Below are 21,076 nucleotides of genomic sequence, written 5' to 3'. Positions count from 1 at the left end.
TCTCTTGTTGGAGCCCACAAACAGACACCCCCCCCACACACACCCCTACACACTTTCTAACAAAACAGGAAAGATCAGATATTTTTATTCACTGTTCTATGTAAATTCATTTAAGGAAGAAGCCTCTTCACTACAACTAATAGGAGAACTCTCCCTGGCCTTTCTAACCATTCTCTTTTATAAAAAGGCCAAGGGACTTCTCTCAGGTTTCATACAGCCAGGTGAAACCTCAACCTCTTCTTTAGACATCTCAAAACAAAAGAGAAACACCTATTAGTTGAATCAATTGTGTTATGATACCAAGGAGTACTGGGGCTCTTCCAAATGCAAAAATCATTAAAAACAACCACACAAGATTAGGGTTAAAATAAGATTTTTTCATTTCTCAAAACCAAAATAAAACTTTGTAAAAAGGCTTTAAAAACGCTGTTCTTTAAACTTCATTCCAGAATCAACTACTCTAATTCATAAAGTAGCATCTTTTAACCTACCTTCACAGCTCAAAATAACAATAGTATAGACAGTAACAGAATAACCAAATATCAGAAAACTTCCTGAGCCAAGGATCAAATACAAAGCACAGAAGACGAAAAGATGCACCTGCCGAGGTACCACCTCTTGTCTGAGAGCTTTCCCATCAGCTGCCCGTCGCTCTTCCAGGCGGATGCCCGATGTAAAAGTGGATATCCAGTTCCAGTATAACTGTTTGCACATCACCGCAACTAAGACAGTCTGTGTAAAGCCAGGTTCACGGCAGACTTCCCCACTGCCTTTACCTATCCTCACCTTTTTGCACTGTGAAATGGCTGGCACATACGCTCATCCACCTCTGTCCTCCACCACCATCTCCAACTCCCTTATGAAAGCCTCAAGAGCCTGTGTATTTCCGTTTACTAAGGTTTACAAGTTAACAAAGGCCCTCTGCAATGAGGAAGCAACAGCTGCCTCCAAACCACTCATTAACTCAGTCCTTGCCAAAATCAAACTGTCAAATATGAATGACGGGGGCACCAGGGTGGCTCAGTTAAGCATCTGCCTTTGGCTCAGGTGGTAATCTCAAGGTCCTAGGATCAATCCCCACAGCAGGCTCCTTGCTCGGTGGGAAGTCTGCTTCTCCCTCTGCCTCTGTCGCCTCCCCACCTCCCACTTGTGTGTGCACGTGTGCGTGCTCTCTCTCTCTCTAAGTAAATAAAAATTTTTAAAAAAATCTGAATGACAAGGTTAGTTTGGGCTAGGTTTTATTTTTAAATTTTAACCAATATACTCTCTCATTAAACATGCAGCTTTCTAAAGCAGCAGCTACCTAATATAATCAAAAACACAGGAGCACCTGGGTAGCTCAGTGGGTTAAGCACCTGCCTTCAGCTTAGGTCATGGTCCCAGGGTCCTGGGATCAAGCCCCACAGTGGGCTACCTGCTCAGTGGGGAGTCTGCTTCTCCCTCTCCCTCTGCCCCTCTCCCTCCCCCTGCTTGTTCTCTCTCCCTCAAATAAATAAAATCTTCAAAAAAAAAACCACCATAATTTTTTTTTAACTAGAATTCTGCCACTTTCTACCTCCTTTTCATTTGAATATGCCAACATCCTGAAAAGATGACATATATTCCAAGTCAGAACAGACCTTTCAATCTAAGAAAGTAAGGGTGGGGGGCAAAATGCACTAGTAATTGGGCTAAACCAAAAGGTAACTTTAAATATGCCTATTCTAGATAATAAAACTTTTTTTACTAGCAGTTTATGAGAAAAGATTATTACTCTTCTGCAAAAACTCCACCTCCACCAAATGATTCTAATTCTAATTTCCAACATACAGAACCAACTCCTGAAGTACCCTCCAAGTTCAGATCCGGTACAAACATGAAAATTACAACTGCTCTACAACTGATATAGATACAGTTCTGCTCCCTTCCTCTTGCCTTCCATCAAACAGCTCCCCCCCAAACCTTCCCTTTCCATTCCTCCTGGGGGAATGGCATTCTGAAGTGGGAGTGGAGGGCAGGAGTATACCCTTATTATTAGTATGAGAATGTGAAGTGCAGGGAAAAAGAGAGGTTTTTCTGGTATTTGAACATTTTCCTACAGAAACACTAATAAAAAATAATTCTGTTCATTAGGGATTAGAAGTTGCATGATGAAAGAGAGATGTAAGCATGAGTTCACATGCCCCAAAATGAAGGGAGCATGAACTTAAAGAATAAAAAGAATCAGCATTTGTGGAGCCTTATACTGGTATCTCATTTAATCTCCACAGTCCCTTCCTCAAAGTAGAAAACAATATGCCCACTTCATAGATGGGGAAAAGGCTCAGAGAAGTTAAGAGGCAAAAAACTTCAGGAAAGGAACATCAACAGTGAAGAATAAAGAGAGAAAAGAACAAAATGGGAGAAATGAGATACAAAGTACACACTGCCCTCGATTAATTAATATTCTGAATTCCAAAGTTTTGAGTTTTTTTGAACTGGAACTTAGTTTCCCAAGAAGTGAAGCTACAAGTTCACAGACTCTTATCCAAAACCCTTCAAATAGAATGTGCCTTGGAATCTTGAATTTTTCTGTTGTTAGCGAAGTATTATATATGTATCTGAAATCGACAGTCCCGGTAGGATTTGGGGCAACACTCCATAATCAGACACACTAATATTTCTTTAGCAGAGCATATGAATATTCATATTAAATGGGATAAGTAAAGAATATGTAGTCTCATGTCAGTTCCCACCATGTTTTGTCAACAATTCTGTTTAGGTAAGTGAGATCTTGCTGTAAAATGAATTATATATATTGTTTCATTCTCCAAAGAAGATAAACAGAAGGCCAATAAGCAAATGAAAAAAAATCACTAATCATTAGGGAAATGCAATTGCAAACCACAATGAGATATCCCACTTCACACCTATTAGGATGATACTATGAAAAAACAGAGGATAACAAGCATTGGAGGGGAAGTACAAAAACTGGAATCCCTGAGCAGTGCTGGTGAAAATGTAAAATGGTGCAGGGACTGTGGAAAACAGTTTGGCAGTTCCTCAAAAAATTAAACAGAATTTCCATATGAAACAGCAATAGAAGAATAAAAGAAATGAAAGCAGGGACTCAAAACAGGTATTTGCCCATCCATTTTCATAACAGCATTATTCACAACAGCCAAAAGGTAAAATCAACTCAACCGTCCATCGGATGAATGGATAAACATTCATGGTATATTTACCAAGTGATAAATATACATATAAACTCCGGTAAGGGAATTCTGAATGAACCTGGCTGAACCTTGAAGAAGTTATGCTAAGTAAAGTAAGCCAGACCAAAAGGGCAAATATTTTATGATTCCACTGAGGCTTACCTATAGGAATTAAATTCAAAGACAAAAAGTAGAATAGTGATTGCCAGGCGCTAGGGGAAGGAGAAAAGGGAAATTATGGTATAATGGGTACAGTTTCAGTCGAGGAAGACAAAAAAAATTGTGGAGATGGATGGTGGTGATAGCTGCACAACAATGTGTACCCATATAGCCGCTGGACTGTATTCTTAAAAATACATAAGATAGTAAATTTTATGTTATTTTTATTTTACCACAGTAATTTTTTGTTAAGTTTTCAGGAGTCTGGATTTCAGAATTGTAGATGTCTCTTTCTTCCCCAATGCTTTTTTTGTTCATCTACACTCAAGATATTTCCCTTGCTTTACCATTACATACTGATAAAGTCTAGGAGTTTATCTTCAGCCCTATTATCCCTTCTCTCCATAGGACCTCTAATCCAGTGACCCTACCAGTTTTTCACACTCCGTATGCCCTCTTTTCTCCTTATCCAGCTTAGATTCCAAGGTCTTTTACTCTACCTCATCTTTGCATATATACTTAGCTTCCCTGCTTTTCTCCCGATGCAATGACAAAATCCCAACTCTGGTTAAATTCACGTCTCCATATAATCCAACATCTGAATATGGTTAGAGAAAAACACAGCATCACGCTGTTCTCAATTTATAATTCTTAACTACTAACCTCAAATGGGCCCTTTGATGCTTCTCTAACTCCATTCACTCTCCCATTTTCCTTAAAAATTACTTCATACTTTCTCCTATCTCCTCAAGTCCCAACACCTCTTAGCTCATCTTCACTTCCAATCAATGCCTTTGCTTCCTACTACACTGGAAAACTAAGAAGCAGTCAAAAGAGAACTTCCACAGCTTTCCAAGCCACATCTACACGTCTACCCTCCATGCCCACAGAACCTGTCGTTCCTTAATACTATAGCTCAACTGTCTGTGCTCCCATCTAAAGTCAGTGCCTTCTCTTGCCCACTGGACAATCTTCCCTTCCCTCTTTGGCATCATCAGGTTTCTCTCCACCAGATCATTCCTATCAGCATATAAACCACTATTATTTCTTCCACGTTTAAAAAAATGGGTATGTTCTTTTGCCCTCACATCTTCATCCAACTATTCTCTTTCTCTGTTCCTCTTAATTGCAAACTACCTCAAAAGAGTAGCCCCGTATTACCTCTATAACCCATTTCTCTTTTTCTATTTCTTTCTGAATGAGCTCCAATTATATTTTCATCTTCGCCTTCCCTCATGGAAACTGCTTCACAAGTTCACCTCCATGTTACTAAATCTGATGGTCAATTTTCAGTCCTCAATTTATCTGACATATCCACAAAATTTTCCATTCCTTCCTTCTTGAAATATTTTCACTTCGTTCGTAAGGAACCAATAGCTCCAATATTTTCCTCCTCCACTGGCCATTCCTTCTCCTTTCTCCAATCTTTTTTTTTTTAAAGATTTTATTTATTTATTCGACAGAGATAGAGACAGCCAGCGAGAGAGGGAACACAAGCAGGGGGAGTGGGAGAGGAAGAAGCAGGCTCACAGCAGAGGAGCCTGATGTGGGGCTCGATCCCAGAACGCCGGGATCACGCCCTGAGCCGAAGGCAGACGCTTAACCGCTGTGCCACCCAGGCGCCCCTCCTTTCTCCAATCTCTAAAAGTTGGGAGTACCTCAGGACTCCTCAGAGCTCTGCCCTTTCCTTTGGTGACCTCATCTAGTCTCCTTCCTCTTAGTACCACCAACTCACTGACACGTTCTACATTTACGTTTTCACCCCAGACCTACGCTTTGAATTCCAGACACATATATCCCACTGTCTACTTGGTATCTCCTCTCCTGAATGCCTTACAGGAATCTTAAGTTTAACGTGTTCAAAATCAAACTCCTGATCTTTTTTCCTCAAACCTGCTCCTCCTTAATTCCTTGTTTCACTATCTAATCCATCAGCATATCCTAATGGTCTACCACCTTCAAAACATAATGAGAATTCCAATTCTACCCCTAGCACTATGATCCAAACCACTGTTATCTCCTACTTGGATAATTCTAATAGCCTCTTAAGTTTCCTTCTTGTTTTTGTATTTCTGCCTCAATCTACAAGGAAGCCAGAGTAATTCTGTTCAAACTTAAGTCACTCTTCTACTCAAAATCCTCCAAGGGATCCTCACTCAGAATAAAAGCCATACTCCTTATAATGACCTAGAAAACCCTATCATATCTGACCTCCCAATACCTTTCTGTCCTCTCATCACCTAATTTCTATTCTACCTCATACTTACTCGGCTCCAACTACACTGGCCTTCTTTGTGTTTCCTTGACCATGCAAAGTACAAATCCCAATTCAGGGCCTTTGCATTTCTGCTCCCCTGTCTGGAATGTTACTCCCCCTGATACTCACATGGTTCATTCTCTTACCTCCTTCAGGTTTCTGTTAAATGTCAGACAGTCCCTAACCCAACAATTTAAAACTGCACAAAACGATCCTTTGCCTCTGAATTTTGTCTCCCTCCCTTGCTTTTTCTCCATAACACTACCACATGGTATACCATTTACTTTAACCTAGCCCCGTCCCAACGAAACTGTAAGCTCCTAATGAGGATTTTTTTTAAAAATCTTTTTTGTTCACTGTTGTATCTTCAGCACCTGGCAGATGGTAACCTGTACTCAGTAATATTTATTGTTAGATGTTATCTATGATAACAACCTCAGCTATTACCTACTTAGTTTCATCTATCACCCGTCTGCTGATATCTCCTACGGGAAACCCTCCTGACCTGCATATACATATATATACTAGGCTATAGAAATCCTCCATTTTAGATTTCATACAAGCCCCTAATTTACGTAAGGAAGGTCTCTTCTTCTATCAAAAAAGCTCCTCTTTCCACATTTAGTATCACCTACTCAAAACAGAAGAACACTGGGAGATTTATCTGGTTCTGCCCTCTCCTTCAACCCCAACTCCAAAAACCCTATCTTTCCCATTCAATCCTCAATCTTTCTCAAAATCTCTGCCTACTGTATCTCTTCCACCTTCGTTTGGGTCCCAGTCACTTTTTATTCTAATTATTGTAATCATTGGACTGGTAGATGTCCTTGTTCAGGTCTTATTCAATCCACGACTCACTGTATCACCAAAGCTGAGTTTCTAAGCACAAATACAACTATGTCACTCTTTTTAAAGTCTTCAATAGCTCCTCAAGAGCTATTTAACTACTTGAAAGAACTCCTGTAACTAAAAAATGAAGTACAAACTTCTTAACATGAACCATGGGACCTGTGTGATCTGGTCCATACTTAATTTCAATCTCATCTCTTACCTGAACTCCAGCCAAACAAGCTGCATGCAGCTCCAAGGGTTCAATAAGCTTTCTCAAACCCAAACCGGTCTTCTTGAAATGCCCTCCTCCTCTTGCCCAATAGTAAGTTTTTACTCATTCCCTCAACGGCCTGCTCAAGTATCACCTCTTCCATGAAGACTCCCCTAACATCCCTAGACAGATGCCTTCCTGTTCATTCTCATTTCATCTTATATATATCTCTATGGTAGCATGATACCATGAACTAGAAATTAAGAGTTAAGGAAGGATCTGGAGTCGGACTGGATGGGTTCAAATACTGATTCTGATAATAACAACTATATGACTCTAGGTAAGACAATCTTTCTAAGGCTTCATTTCTTCATCTGTAGAACAGGAATAAGTAATAAGGTTGTACTAAATGAAAAAAATTGATATATAATGCTATATGTAGTACCCGGCACACAGTAAAAGGGTATCTATTACTAACCACATGGCTTTGTTTATAAATATCTCTTCAACTGGAGAACAGGGACACATTTTCTATTTACCTAAGTATTTCTAGCACCTAGCACCAAGATAACTAGCAGAAACTCACATTTATCTAGTGCTCATTATATGAATGACACACTAAGCACTTTGCAAATATCAACTCATTGAATCCTTTCAACAAATCTATTAAGTAAGGTCACTCAGCAGAGGTAGGATTTGGACCTGTGCAGGCTGTTTCTAATACCTAGGCTCTTAACCACTATCTTAATAAATACTCAATAAAATCGTGCTAACCTGTCAAACAAATGAACTCAAAATACATTTAACTAGCCTTTAATATGTGACTTGTAATTAATGGGTAAATGCCTAAGACACTAAAACAACCTCCCATTCCCCATCTCTAATTTTACCAGTACCAAAGAGAAATCATTCCAACAACAAAAAAGCAGTCATGGGGATACTTCTAAATCCTGGCATGCCAAGACTCATGTCCTCTTACTAGCCTTTTTTTTTTTTTTTTTTTTTTTTAAAGAGAGAGAGAGAGAGAGAGAGAGAGAAGAGGGGTAGTATGGAAAGGAAGAAAGTATTTTAAACAGGCTCTACACCCAGCGAAGAGCCTGATGTGGGGCTCAGTCTCACAACCCTGAGACCATGACATGAGCTGAAATCAAGAGGCAGATGCCTAACCAACTGAGCCACCCAGGTGCCTGCCCCCCACTACTAGCTTTTAAAGCCCTCCAAGATTCAGCCCTATACTGGTTATTCAATGTACTTCTTACCATTGCCCAACAAAAATTCATTGTTTTATCTATCAAACTAAATACAAGCAGTTCTTGCTTTATATGATGCCATGTTAACACAAACATGACTATCTAAACGGAGATCAAATCTCAGTCACCACAGAAATGTATAAAGAATGGACACGATTCCACTAGGCAGGTTTCCATTAACACAGTACCATGCAAAGCAAGGACTATCTGTACTATGACATCTTTATGAGCAACTACGGTGTCCTCCACATCATCTCCACAATGTGACTTGCATATATTAGGCCCTCAAGTATTTGTTGCTCTCATGGACCAATAATCACAATGTCTCTCATATTTATAGTTGTCATTCATTCCTCAAAGCTCAACTTAATGTTGTTTATCCTACCCTGGTAAGCCCTCATTCTCTCCATTTACCTAAATCTGAATCATCCTCTTAAGCCTGCTTCTTCTGTAATCATCTCAGATCGTAACAACTCCTACTAATCTTAGTATACTCTGAACATATGGAACAATCTGTATCATTTAATATAGCAATGAGTTACATTAATTCGTATTCTTATGTCACTGTTTGCTGTTTATCTTCTATATACTTTTCCCTACTTGGATTTAGTGCATGCCTTACGATTTTGATGCCTCTATAACTTTTTTTTTTTTAACAGCGTAATGCAGGACATTATTGTGATTAAGGGCATAAGATGTGAAGCCACACAGGCCTGAGTTCAAACTCTACTTCTGCCATTACTAGTTATATAACTTCAGGAAAGTCACTTAACTAAAAGTCTTGGTTTCCTCCTATGTAAAATGGTAATAACAATCCTTACCTCACAGGATTAGGAGAGTTGCTGAATATAGTTTATTCCATTTCTAATAACTGTTCAATTCTTTATGCAAAGAAAAAGATTAACAGCCCAGATTTCAAAAATGCTCTGTTAACTTTCCACAACCATACAAAAAGCCCCCACAAAAACCAATCAAATTCTTCAAAATTAGAAAGCATTAAAATTAGTATGGAAATATAACATGCTATTTGGTGATATTTTATGTAAAAATCACTGTATATATTTCAAAAAGGCTATTATGTTCCAATGGGATGAGCTGAATATAAATGCTTCTTTCTGGTGATGGAACTTTTAAGAAAAACCATTTCTTCCAGGCCCATAAGTTAACTGTTGAAAAAAAAATCCAGAACAAAAGCCTATAACTACTAATTTCTCATACTTCTGTTTTTCTTTTCAGAGGTGGCTCTTTTATGAACATATTCACTGCATAGCTAATGAAGAAACATAGTACCAGATAAATGATATTCTTACTTCTTCTGAAGTAAAAAAAGAAAAAAAAAAAGAAAAATCAAAATGAATAAATAGATGGCCCTTTCTTATAAACAATTCACTAATTCTTGACTCAATCTGATAATGCATCATACAAAACTTAATTACTCAATAAAATCACTATGAGCAAATATTGGATTTGCTTTTCTGGGCACATTTCTTACTACATGGTAAGTCGTATTCTCGGTGAGAATAAAAACTGTATCTTACTCATAGCCTCTACACCTAGCACAGTTCCTAGAACCAAGACGGCATGCAATAAATGATAAGTTGTTGGCTGGATGAATTCCAAAATTAATTCCTGTATCACTTATCTTTTACTAGTGCAGCTGTAAGATCACCTAAGGCCCTGTAATCTTCCTGCAATGTTTTTGAAACAAACTTTGAACAAGCTTCTGCTATGCCATGTCCAGTCTTTCAAAAATTACTTCATGCATTATCTTTGTAAATGTTTTCAAAACATCATATAATTTAACTAATGGTAACTTTCCCAATTGGTTTCAACCCACTTTCTCTATTCCATGAAGTCAGAGAACCAGGGAGTCAACCCTGATGTCCTCTTGCTCCCTTAAACAACACATCAAATCTATCACCAAGTTCTGCTGATTCCATCTCTAGAATATATTCTAAATCCATCCACTTCTCTCCCATTTCCACTGCCACCTCTCTCGTCTAAGCCACTTCTTTCATTTGAATCACTGCAAAAGCCTCTAAATAGGGTTTCCGTATTCCACTCTTGCCTAATTCTAACCCATTCTTCATATAGTGGCGAGGAAAAAAAATTAATGCAAATCTGATCCTATTTCCTTACTAAAATTATTCAATGGTTTCCTACTACAATTACAGTAAAAACCCAAATCCTAACTTTTTCCTCAGCCTCTCTCTCCAGCTTCATCTTGTGTGACTCTTTTATTCATTGTACTCAAGTTATACTGGTGTTCTTACAGTTCCTCAAATTTACAGAGTTCTTATATATGCCTCAAAACATTTACACAGGCAGTTCTCCTATGTCTGGAACATTCTTCTCTCTAGCTCTTTGACTTGCTGACCTTCTACTCATCTTTTACATCTCTGAGTAAATTATTACTTCCTTAAAAGAGGAATCCCAACCTCCAGCAATCTAGATCAGGAAGCCCCTGTTATAATCTCTTGCTGCATTCTTATTTTCTTCCTATTACTTACTGGTTTGTAATTCATGATTTATTTATATGACTGTTTATATATATGACCATTTACTGCTTTATTGCCTCGCTAATGAAACTGAAAGCTTCATGAAAATAGAGTCTATGTCTTTTTGTTCACCCTTCAGCTCTCATACCATGCCAAGCACATGAATACTAAATGAAAAAAACTCATGGAGAAATACCACCTTCATAACAATTTTAGTTCACTGCCAATGAAAATAAACACAAATCAAGAATTCAAAAATCTAGTTGTTTATCTCCTTGGTGCCAGATACACACATGGACAATCACAAGTTTAATAAAATGCTGGGAGAAACACACAGTTAGCTAGATTACTGTTGATACAAATTTATATTGTCTCCACTGGGCCTCAGCAAGGTTCAGCATCCCTTTTAACTCCTTCTAGTCGACCTTTCTCTTCACACCACTATTATTCCAACTCCTGCCAACCAGACATCTAGACTAAAGGAGAAGCAATCCAGACAGAGGGAGTAGTAAGTACAAAAGCTCCGAGGCAGGAGGGTGCTTGGTGTGTCTGAGAAAGAGGAGTCCTGTGGCTGGAGTCAAGCGAACAAGGGCCAGAACAAGGGGGAGTAGCCAAAGAAAAAGGCAGCCAGGAGATGCTAGTGGGTCTAAAGATAAAGACAAAGACTTTGGTTGTTAAAAATTCTAAGCAAGTGCTTGCTTCAGCAGCACGTATACTAAAAATTCTAAACAAGACTGAAAGACATTAAAGGTTTTCTGTGCAGAAGAGTGGATGATCCAACTTAAGTTTGAAAATATTTACTCTGGCCCGTGTATAAAGAATACAGACTAGAGACTGGGGTGAAGGAGAAAAGCAGAAGCAAGGAGATTAGTCCAGGGGTATTACAACAGCCCAATCAAGAGACAGTGGTGGCTCAGACTAAGATAGTAAAGGTATAAATAGTAAGAAGTAGTCCTATTCTGGATATATTTTGAAGTTGGAACCATTAGGATTTGCTGATGGATTAAATACGGAGTATGAAATAGAGAAAGAGAGACCCGATCCAGTAAAAGGACCAAACTGCCATTTACTCCCACTCTCCACTAAAAGAAAGCAAGGATTCTTAGAGAAATGGCTGAATCTATAGCTAGAACGGTAAGAGCCGAGAACATATTGCTGTGGTCAAAAGTAAGGATGATATATACAAACAATGAATCATTATGTTGTACACCTGAACTAACAGAATGTTATACGTCAATTACACCTCAATTTTAAAAAAGAGTTGAATACATTGGACAAAGTAAAAAAAAAAAAAAAAAAAAAGACGGGGAGACATGTCAAAAGGACACAGTAGCTGGCTTGAAGAGGTTCCCCTGCCCAAATCTGTAACAATGTAAGCATCAAAATAAATACTGATAGCAATAAAATTATAATTCATAAAATAAGAATTTTCAAGTCTCAATAAAATGAGTAAATAAATGAGAAGAAAAAAAGGCTTTCCTTACAGTAGGATGCCAATTAGTAAACACCATAAAAGAAATGATGGAATTAGAAAATCATCTGTTTAGCAACCAACAAGTAATAGTTTCAGGCAAGAATCACCACTGGATGCTAAATCCAGTGGGTAAAAGTTTGATGAGAAACAGGATATTTACATGGCTTCAAAGTGTACTGCCAGAAGATACTTACAGAAAGAAAATAATTTTACAGAGAAGAAATTCCCCCTTAACGACGTGTTCAGAGTTAACATCACTTGTAACAGGACACATAGATACTACATACCTCCCGATACCATGCGCAGATGACATATCATCTCTATAGTGTTTCTGCCAAAAGTGGATCACCTGAATCTAATCATGATGAAACATAAAACAAGCTCAAAGGGATGGACAGTCTATGAAATAAATGACCTATGCACTTCAAAAATGTCAAAATCATGGAAGATAAAGACTGAAGAATTGTTCCAGATTAAAGGAAACTAAGGAGACATGACAATTATATGAAACACGTGATCCTACACTGAGTAACAACCCAGGGCAAGTTGTTTTTTCCTTTTGCTATAAAAGAGCATTAGTGGTACAACTGGCAAAATTTGAATAAAATCTTCCGATTGGATAATATACTTTATCTCTGTTAAATTCTCGATTTGATGATCAAACTATGATCATGTGCAAGAACATCCTTATTTTTAGGAAATATACACAAATGAGCAGGAGTAAAAGGACATTACCATTATGTCTATAACTTAGGAAAAAAAAGTTCCTCAAAAAAGGAACTACCTCCTCCTCTGAATTTCCACTGAACACTATGTAAATTTCTATTACAGCATCTATAGTACTTTTTCTTATTGGTAGGAAACGAAATGTGCCTTGAGATGTTAAACAACCCTCCCAAAGTAGAAGTCAGTAAATGACAAACCACAAATTGAACCAAGATCTAGCTGACTCAAACCCAATATTTTGGTAGATGGTAGAATGCTCATCAAATGTTTGACTAGTTATACTGTTGTTTTTATTTTTCAAAAATACTCGCATAATGACCTACACAAACAATCTATTCACAAATGGGTTTCTTAACCCAAAGAGTGTCACCTATACAACAGGAATCCCCAGCACCAGCCTTATAAACTCTTACTTTCAAGACAAAAGATAGAACTCAACTTGGCTAACATAGTGAGAGTTGGTGGCAAAGAAAGAAAAGACACAAGAAAAATGAACATAATCTAGAAGAGCCTTTATGATCTAGCCCTTGCACTTTTCCAATCTCATCTCTTATCATTATCTACACCTAATATTCTTTATCCTATGTGAAAATTTATTTATTCCCACAATTAAGCATGTTTTCCCCCATTTTCAAGTCTTGCATTTCTTTTCCTTCTGATTATATGGGACCCCATTCCTTGTTATCCTGATAAACTCATACATATTCTTTAAGATGAGCTCATATAGCATTTTCCCTCAATGAATCCTCCTTTGACCTCCCCAGGCATAGGTAGATGCTTGTTCCCTATTCTCCCAAAACACCATGTACCCTACAATTAAACCTTCCACATGAATGAAATTATTTATTTACAAGTCTCTCCTAGACTATACTTGCGAGAAGGAATCCTGTCATTCACTATGGCATCTTCGGCATCTGAAGCATAAGTAGGTTCTCTGTCTATATGTTTGTATCTTGCTACATGTCCCAAAGGATTAAGGCAAAAGCATTTAATAAATATTTCTAGCAGTAATGAATATGGGTGTTTTATCACTTGAAAAAAGCTTGGTTTTTGTTTTTTGGCTGGTCAAATCCCAAACTCTTCTTCATACATGAGACAGAAAATAAATAAAGCAAACTCATTTAATACTGGTAGTAAAGGGGCGCCTGGGTGGCTCAGTCGTTAAGCGTGTGCCTTCGGCTCAGGGCGTGATCCTGGCGTTATAGGATCGAGCCCCGCATCAGGCTCCTCCGCTGGGAGCCTGCTTCTTCCTCTCCCACTCCCCTGCTTGCGTTCCCTCTCTCTCTGGCTGTCTCTATCTCTGTCGAATAAATAAATAAAATCTTAAAAAAAAAAAAAATACTGGTAGTAAAGGGGCACCTGGGTGACTCAGTGGGTTAACCATCTGCCTTCAGCTCAGTTCATGACCCTGGGGTCCTGGGACCAAGCCCCACATCGGGCTCCCTGCTCAGGGGGGTCTGCTTCTCCCTCTCCCTCTTGCCCCACTCGTGCTCATGCGCACGTGTGCTCTCTCTCTCTCTCAAATAAAGAAATAAAATCTTTATTCAAAAAAGCACTGGTAGCCAAAAGAAACCTGTTTATCTGCAAAACCAAAGCAGTCATAATGGGTTTAAAAGGGACATGTTGGGGCGCCTGAGTGATGCAGTCGTTAAGCATCTGCCTTCGGCTCAGGGCGTGATCCCGGCGTTCTGGGATCGAGCCCCACATCAGGCTCCTCCGCTAGGAGCCTGCTTCTTCCTCTCCCACTCCCCCTGCTTGTGTTCCCTCTCTCACTGGCTGTCTCTGTCAAATAAGTAAATAAAATCTTAATAAATAAATAAATGAATAAATAAATAAATGGAATATGTTAACCAGCAGAACTATGTACATACACAAACCACATCTATTTGCAGATCAGATAGATAAATGAATAGCTGTTACTTCTTTACCCCAGGACAATTAATTCCCTGTTTCTCGTCCATGACCAAATTATTTGTCCAATCTGACTATCCAACTTTACCTGCAGTGCTTGTTCTTGGATATCACGAAATAATTCCATATCTTTCTCAGTCATGATTTCCTGGCTCCCAAAAAGCCGTTCCTCACTTTCTTGTTTGCCATCCCAGCCATCCTGATTGTCTGCACAGAAAAAAAAAAGGGCTCACATGTTATTAATATTATCCTTAGTTTAATATATGAACTAGGAAAAATTTCAAAAGCCTTTATTTCAGTTTGAACACCTTAATATTATTTTCGTAAGAGAAGAGGATAGCAATAAACTGACACCTAGAAAGATGGGATAATAAATAGCATGTACATATTATATCTGCTTATAATGAAAACCTGACCTGTCCTAAAACTTCTTAAAATTATTACATAACTAAATTTCAACTTCATTGATACATATTTTAGTATATTATGATATATACATGAATATATACATACATATATATGAATATATAATATACACAATTACATATTATAATATATACAGAAGTATGATAAGCACCAGGTGACATATAGAAGTGTTGAAACACTGTACTGTACACCTGAAACTAATATTACACAATATTATACTGTGTATGTTAACTAATTTAAATAAAAACTTAAATAATAATAATATATACAAAAGCAGAACAGAAAAAAGGTCTAAGGAATATGAAACTTTGAAATAATATGAATACCAAATTTTTAGTATGAATTTAATATATCAACATTCAAATATCGCTTTTTCATTTTTTGGTAGTATGGAAGTTTATGTTACAGCAGGACATGATTTTCATCACATGGAACCAAAACACGTGAAATTTGTTCCTTTTATAAATCTTAATAATCCTGTGATCTTCGTAAGGCCAGTACATTTTCAGCTCAGCAAGAAGATAACCTTTGAAATAACTACCACACTCCCCTCCCCTATTAAATAAGCAAAACTCCACAAATCTGAGACTCACAGATGATAATCCTCTGGGTAAGTATGAGAAATTATAATAATCATTCAGTAAATGATGTATCTTCCTCACATGGACAAGGAAATTCATGAAAGGAGTATTGGGGGAATATGTAGATCATTATCTTCTGCACTTGAAGATGACACTGCTGATGGACTAATTTCCTGTTTGTATAAGTATGGCAGAAAAGACCAATTTGTGACAGTTCTTTTCAAATTAAATAGACATATAGGCTGTCTGTTATTCCCTAGTATAAGAATAATAAGGACAAGGACTCACTGTTGAAAATATTCCCAAATTGAAAAACATGTATCTGAAGATACTACGTGACTTTAATGCCCCCTAGTGCATGTCAAAGATGGATGCAGGCACAGATTTAGTACAGCATTCAACAGCATTCTATCAGATGGTGCAGACTGTTCCTTAAACTCTACAATTCATAAACTTACAAAGCCAATTACAGCAAAAACTCACACCAATGCAAAAAGTCAATATTGATTCTCCATATACTTTACACATTTTCTCTAATAATTTCTATTTCTAAAACCTTCCAGGAAGCTCTTGTAATAATCCATCTCCAGTGAAATAGTTAATTCAAAAATGCCTTTCACTAGGATCTGTTTTAGATTCTTTCCTCCTAAGTCCAACCTAAATGGCTTGCATATTTTCTCAGATAAACATACTCAGAGTGGAATTACAGTGTACATTGCTGATAAAGACATGAAAAGTATTCAAACGCTTACAGAGTAATTAGTTGATTGCCAGTCTGGTGATAGCCAATCAATATAGCATAAAAAGGGGGACCTGTCAATGATGAGGATTCCCTCTCCTGTGCTGGACCAATCAACCATTTATATAAGCACGAATGAAGAAGCAGTGAATACAATCACCAATGAGATACCCGGGGGAAGGAAATCAACATTAAGAAATTCTCTTACAGTATATGAGATACTACATTTTTGGCCCTTGTGATCCAAAAGAGTCCATTCTCATTCTTCTACTTTCCTCAGACACTTTTATACTTCCTTCACAGGGTTAAGTCTGTAAACTCAAGCCACTAAATAGCAATGAGACTAGTTTAAGCTTTAGCAAGACAGTTAATCAAAATTTCTCATCTCTTACTTGAATTAACTGCTACACTATTAAGTCTTCACTACAGATCTCTTCTACTTTGAAAACTAGGGAACTTAGCCTGATACACAAGTATGAAATGAATAAAAAGAGGGGATGTTACAACTGATAACACAGAAATACAAAAATCACAGAGACTACTACAAACAATTATACCAAAAAAAACTGGACTATCTAGAAGAAATGGATAAATTTCTAGAAACATACAACCTACCAAGACTGAATCATGATAAAATAGAAAATCTGAAAACACCCATTACTATTAAGGAGACTGAATCAATAATCTAAAACTTCCCAACAAACAAAAGCTTCACTGGTGAATTCCACCAAATATTCAAAAAACACTTAATGCCAATCCTTCTCAAACTCTTCCAAAAAATAGAAGAGGAAATGCTTTCAAGCTCATTTTATGAGGCCAGCATTACCTCAGCCAGTCAAAGATACCACAAGAAAAGAAAATTACAGGTCAATATCCCCAATGAACATAGATGCAAAAATCCTCAACAAAATATTAGCCAATTGATTTCAACAATACAGTAAAAGGGTCATACACCATGATCAAACAGGATTTATTCCAGAGATTCAAGGATGGTTCAATATCTACAAATCAGTCGGTACACCACAATAACAAAATGAAAGATAAAAATCAGATGATCATTTCAAGATATGCAGAAAAAGCATTTGAAAAATTCAACATCCATTTATGATAAAAACTCTCAACAAATCAAGTACAGAGAGAATGTACCTCAACATAATAAAGGTCATATATGACAAGCCCACAGCTAACATTATACTCAATGGTAAAAAGCTGAAAGCTTTTCCTCTAAGATCAGAAACAAGACAAGGCTACCTATTCTCACTACTTTTATTCAACATAGGATTGGAAGTCCTAACTAGAGCTACTAGGCAAGGAAAAAAAAAAAAAGGGTATCCAAGTTGGAAAAGAAGAAGTAAAACCATCACTATTTGCAGATGACATAATATATAGAAAAAACCCTAAAGACTCCACCAAAAAACTGTTAGAATAAATGAATTTAGTAAACTTGAAGGATAAAAAACCAATACACAAAAATCTGAATTGTTTCTATACACACTATTAATGAACTACCAGAAAAAGAAATTAAGAAAACAACCCCATTTACAATTGCACCAAAAAGAGTAAAATACCTAGGAATAAATTAAACCAAGCAAGTGAAAGACCTGTACATTGAAGACAAAACACTGTGTGTGTGTGTGTGTGTGTATGTGTGTGTACACACATATAAATGACATTAATGAAAGAAATTAAAGACACAAATAAATGGACAGATATTCCACACTCATGGATTGGAAGAATATTGTTAAGATGTCCACAGTACCTAAAGCCATCTACAGATTCAATGCAATTCCCCCAAAAATTCTAACGGCATTATTCCCAAAAATGGGGGGGGGGGTCTAAATTTGTATGCAACCACAAAAAAACCCAAATAACAAAAGCAATCTTGAGAAAAAAGGACAAAGCACTAAAGCTCCCTGATTTCAAACTACATTACAAATCTACAGTTATTAAAACAGTATGGTATTGGTATAAAAACAGATAAAGAGATCAATGCAACAGAACAGAGCACCTATAAATAAACCCATGCATATATGGTCAATTAATTACAACAACGGAGCCAAGAATATACAATGGGGGGAAAAATGTTTTTTCAATAAATAGTGTTGGGAAAACTGGACAGTCACATGTGAAAGAATGAAACTACACAACTCTCTTATACCACACACAAAAACTAACTCAAAATAGATTAAAGACTTGAATTTAAGACCTGAAACTGTAAAACTCCTAGAAGAAAACACAGGCAGTAATCCCCTACTTTTTGATGATCATTTTTAAATCTCATACCGAAACCAAAAGCAACAAAAGCAAAACCAAACAAGCAGGACTACATCAAACTAAAAAGCTTCTGCAGAGATGAAACCATCAACAAAATAAAAAGGCAACCTACCAAATGTAAGAAGATATTCGCAAATCATATATCCAATAGGGGGTCAACATCCAAAATATACAAAGAACTCATTCAACTCAATAGCAAAAAACAAACAACCCACGGGGCACGTGGGTGGCTCAGTTGGTTAAGCGTCTGACTCTTGATTTTGGCTCAGGTCAAGATCTCACGGTCTTGAGATCGAATCCTGTGTTAGGCTCTGTGTTGAGCTCTGTGTTGGGCATGCAGCCTGCTTAAGATTCTCTCCCCCCTCGGCCTCCCCCACCTCCACGACTCTCTCTCCCCGCCCACCCCAAAAAAACCCCAAAAAAACCAGAAACAAAAACACCCCACAAAAAACAATCCATTTTAAAATGGGCAGAAGATCTGAAAGGACATTTTCCCAACAAAGACATAAAAATGGGCCAAAGGTACACGAAAAGATGCTCTACATCATTAATCAACAGTGAAATGCAAATCAAAAATACAAGGAGGGGGGCGCCTGTGTGGCCCAGCGGTTAAGCGTCTGCCTTCGGCTCAGGGCGTGATCCCGGCGTTCTGGGATCCAGCCCCACATCAGGCTCCTCCGCTATGAGCCTGCTTCTTCCTCTCCCACTCCCCCTGCTTGTGTTCCCTCTCTTTGCTGGATGTCTCTATCTCTGTTGAATAAATAAATAAAAATCTTAAAAAAAAAAAAAACACACACACAAGGAGGTATCACCTCACACCTGTCAGGATGGCTATTATCAAAAAGACTAGAAATTACAAATGTTGGTGAGAAAGCAGAGACGAGGGAACCTCTGCGCACTGTTGATGGGAATTTATACTGGTGTAGCCACTATGGAAAACAGTATAGTGGTTCCTCAAAAAATTAAAAACAGAACTGCCATACAATCCAGCAATTCCACTTCTGGGTATGTATCCAAAGAAAGCGAAAACATTCATTTGAAAAGATATATTCACCCCATGTTCACCGTAGCATTATCTACAATAGTCAAGATATGTAAATAACCTAATCCATCAATGGATTAAAGAAACTGTGGTGTATGTGTATAATATTATTCAGCATAAATAAATAACATACATACATACATACATACCTACATACATACCAAACTCATAGATACAGAGAACAGATTGGTGGTTTGCCAGAAGAAAGGTGGGAGGTAGAGGGTAAGAGAAATGGGTGAATTATTTTTCTTTTTGTTTTTTAGTTTCAATAAACAGAATTTTAAATAAATAAATGAAAACTAGGAGAGTTATCCTGATATATAAGTAAATGGTCTGAAGTTGTAGTTCTCTCTCTTTCTCTCTTTTAAAGTATAATTCATGAAATATTACAACTATATTTGCCAAGATTTAAAGTAGAAAAATCAGTGACCTTATCATACGTATATTTTGGTCTTTTCTCTATGTTTAGATCAATAGCATTTTATCTACCCACACTCTTTTCTAATTTCCTTATGGAAATAAAGTAAGCATCATGTCGCTCATCACATGATTTGTTTTGTAATTTATGAAATGTAAAGATATCCCTGATTTAAGGTCAGACCTTAAATTTCTAAGATTCTTTGTGGTTCTACCAAACAACAAACAAAAAAAAAAAAACACCAGCTTTTGCCTAAGAGCTCCTATTTTACCCATTCTTGCAATTTCATCTCCAGCCTCTCAATCCCTGCCATAGTCACCACCTTACTTTAATCTAGATATGTATCTTTAATATGTTCTTCTAGTCCATAACCACAGATAATAATCAAATATAAATCTATTCTAGATAACTAGGTTATTCCAAATAATACACTTTGGGAATACATTTTGCTTCTAAGTGAATTTTTACCTGTGGGCCAATCTGAAGTGCTTGATTTTCTGTTGCCCTTTTTCCTGATTCTATATTGCTCAGAGTAGTCTACCACTTCCCCTCGAGGTTTCCGCCCATCGGGGGAAGGGGTGAAGAATTTGGTAAGGCCATCAATGAGCCCTTTGGTTTTCTTGTTGAACTTCAAGGGGACACTGCTATCTCTGCAGAAGTCCAAACCATCTATTCGCTCTAAATATCCTTCTTCTGATGACGATGCTGACTGACCGGAAAGAGTGATTTTACGTTTCCGGCCCCTTCCTGGACCAGTTCGAACTTTGCTGAAGGGGCCTTTTGATCTAAAAAAAAATCAAACAGGGAAAAGGGTAACTATTAAAAAAGAAATATTTATTTAATATATAACATGTAATTAGTAAATAACCTATAGCTTTATTTAAAAACTATATTGTTAAGAATATTCCATAAACCATAAATATTATAGGAATGAGAAGTAATACTGTTATTAGAAATAATATTTCTGGAAAGTCTAGTATTTTATAGCAAAAAGAATCCTAAGGTTGGGAGTCAGAAGGCATGTTTAAGTCATAATTCTGCTACTTTCTAGCTATACATCTTAGAGAAATCAAATTGTCTAAAAACCAGTGTCTTCATCTATAAAA

The 21,076-nt window shown here is 37.2% G+C and overlaps 1 protein-coding gene across 2 annotated transcripts in view; it reads right to left on the bottom strand.

Annotated features, from left to right (window-relative positions):
* KAT6A (lysine acetyltransferase 6A) overlaps nt 1-21,076 on the bottom strand; it is a 112,205-nt gene that overhangs the window by 26,618 nt on the left and 64,511 nt on the right. For both annotated transcript variants that reach the window (XM_048226231.2, XM_048226232.2), the window contains 2 exons: nt 20,439-20,755; nt 14,579-14,697 (listed from right to left, as the gene is read on the bottom strand). In XM_048226231.2, the coding sequence (XP_048082188.2) occupies nt 14,579-14,697; nt 20,439-20,755 (436 nt within the window). The remainder of the gene's footprint in view (nt 1-14,578; nt 14,698-20,438; nt 20,756-21,076) is intronic.

This window comes from Ursus arctos, unplaced genomic scaffold (genome assembly GCF_023065955.2).
Source record: "Ursus arctos isolate Adak ecotype North America unplaced genomic scaffold, UrsArc2.0 scaffold_27, whole genome shotgun sequence".
Taxonomy (NCBI): Eukaryota; Metazoa; Chordata; class Mammalia; order Carnivora; family Ursidae; genus Ursus; species Ursus arctos.
This window is presented reverse-complemented; position numbering and strand designations above follow the sequence as displayed.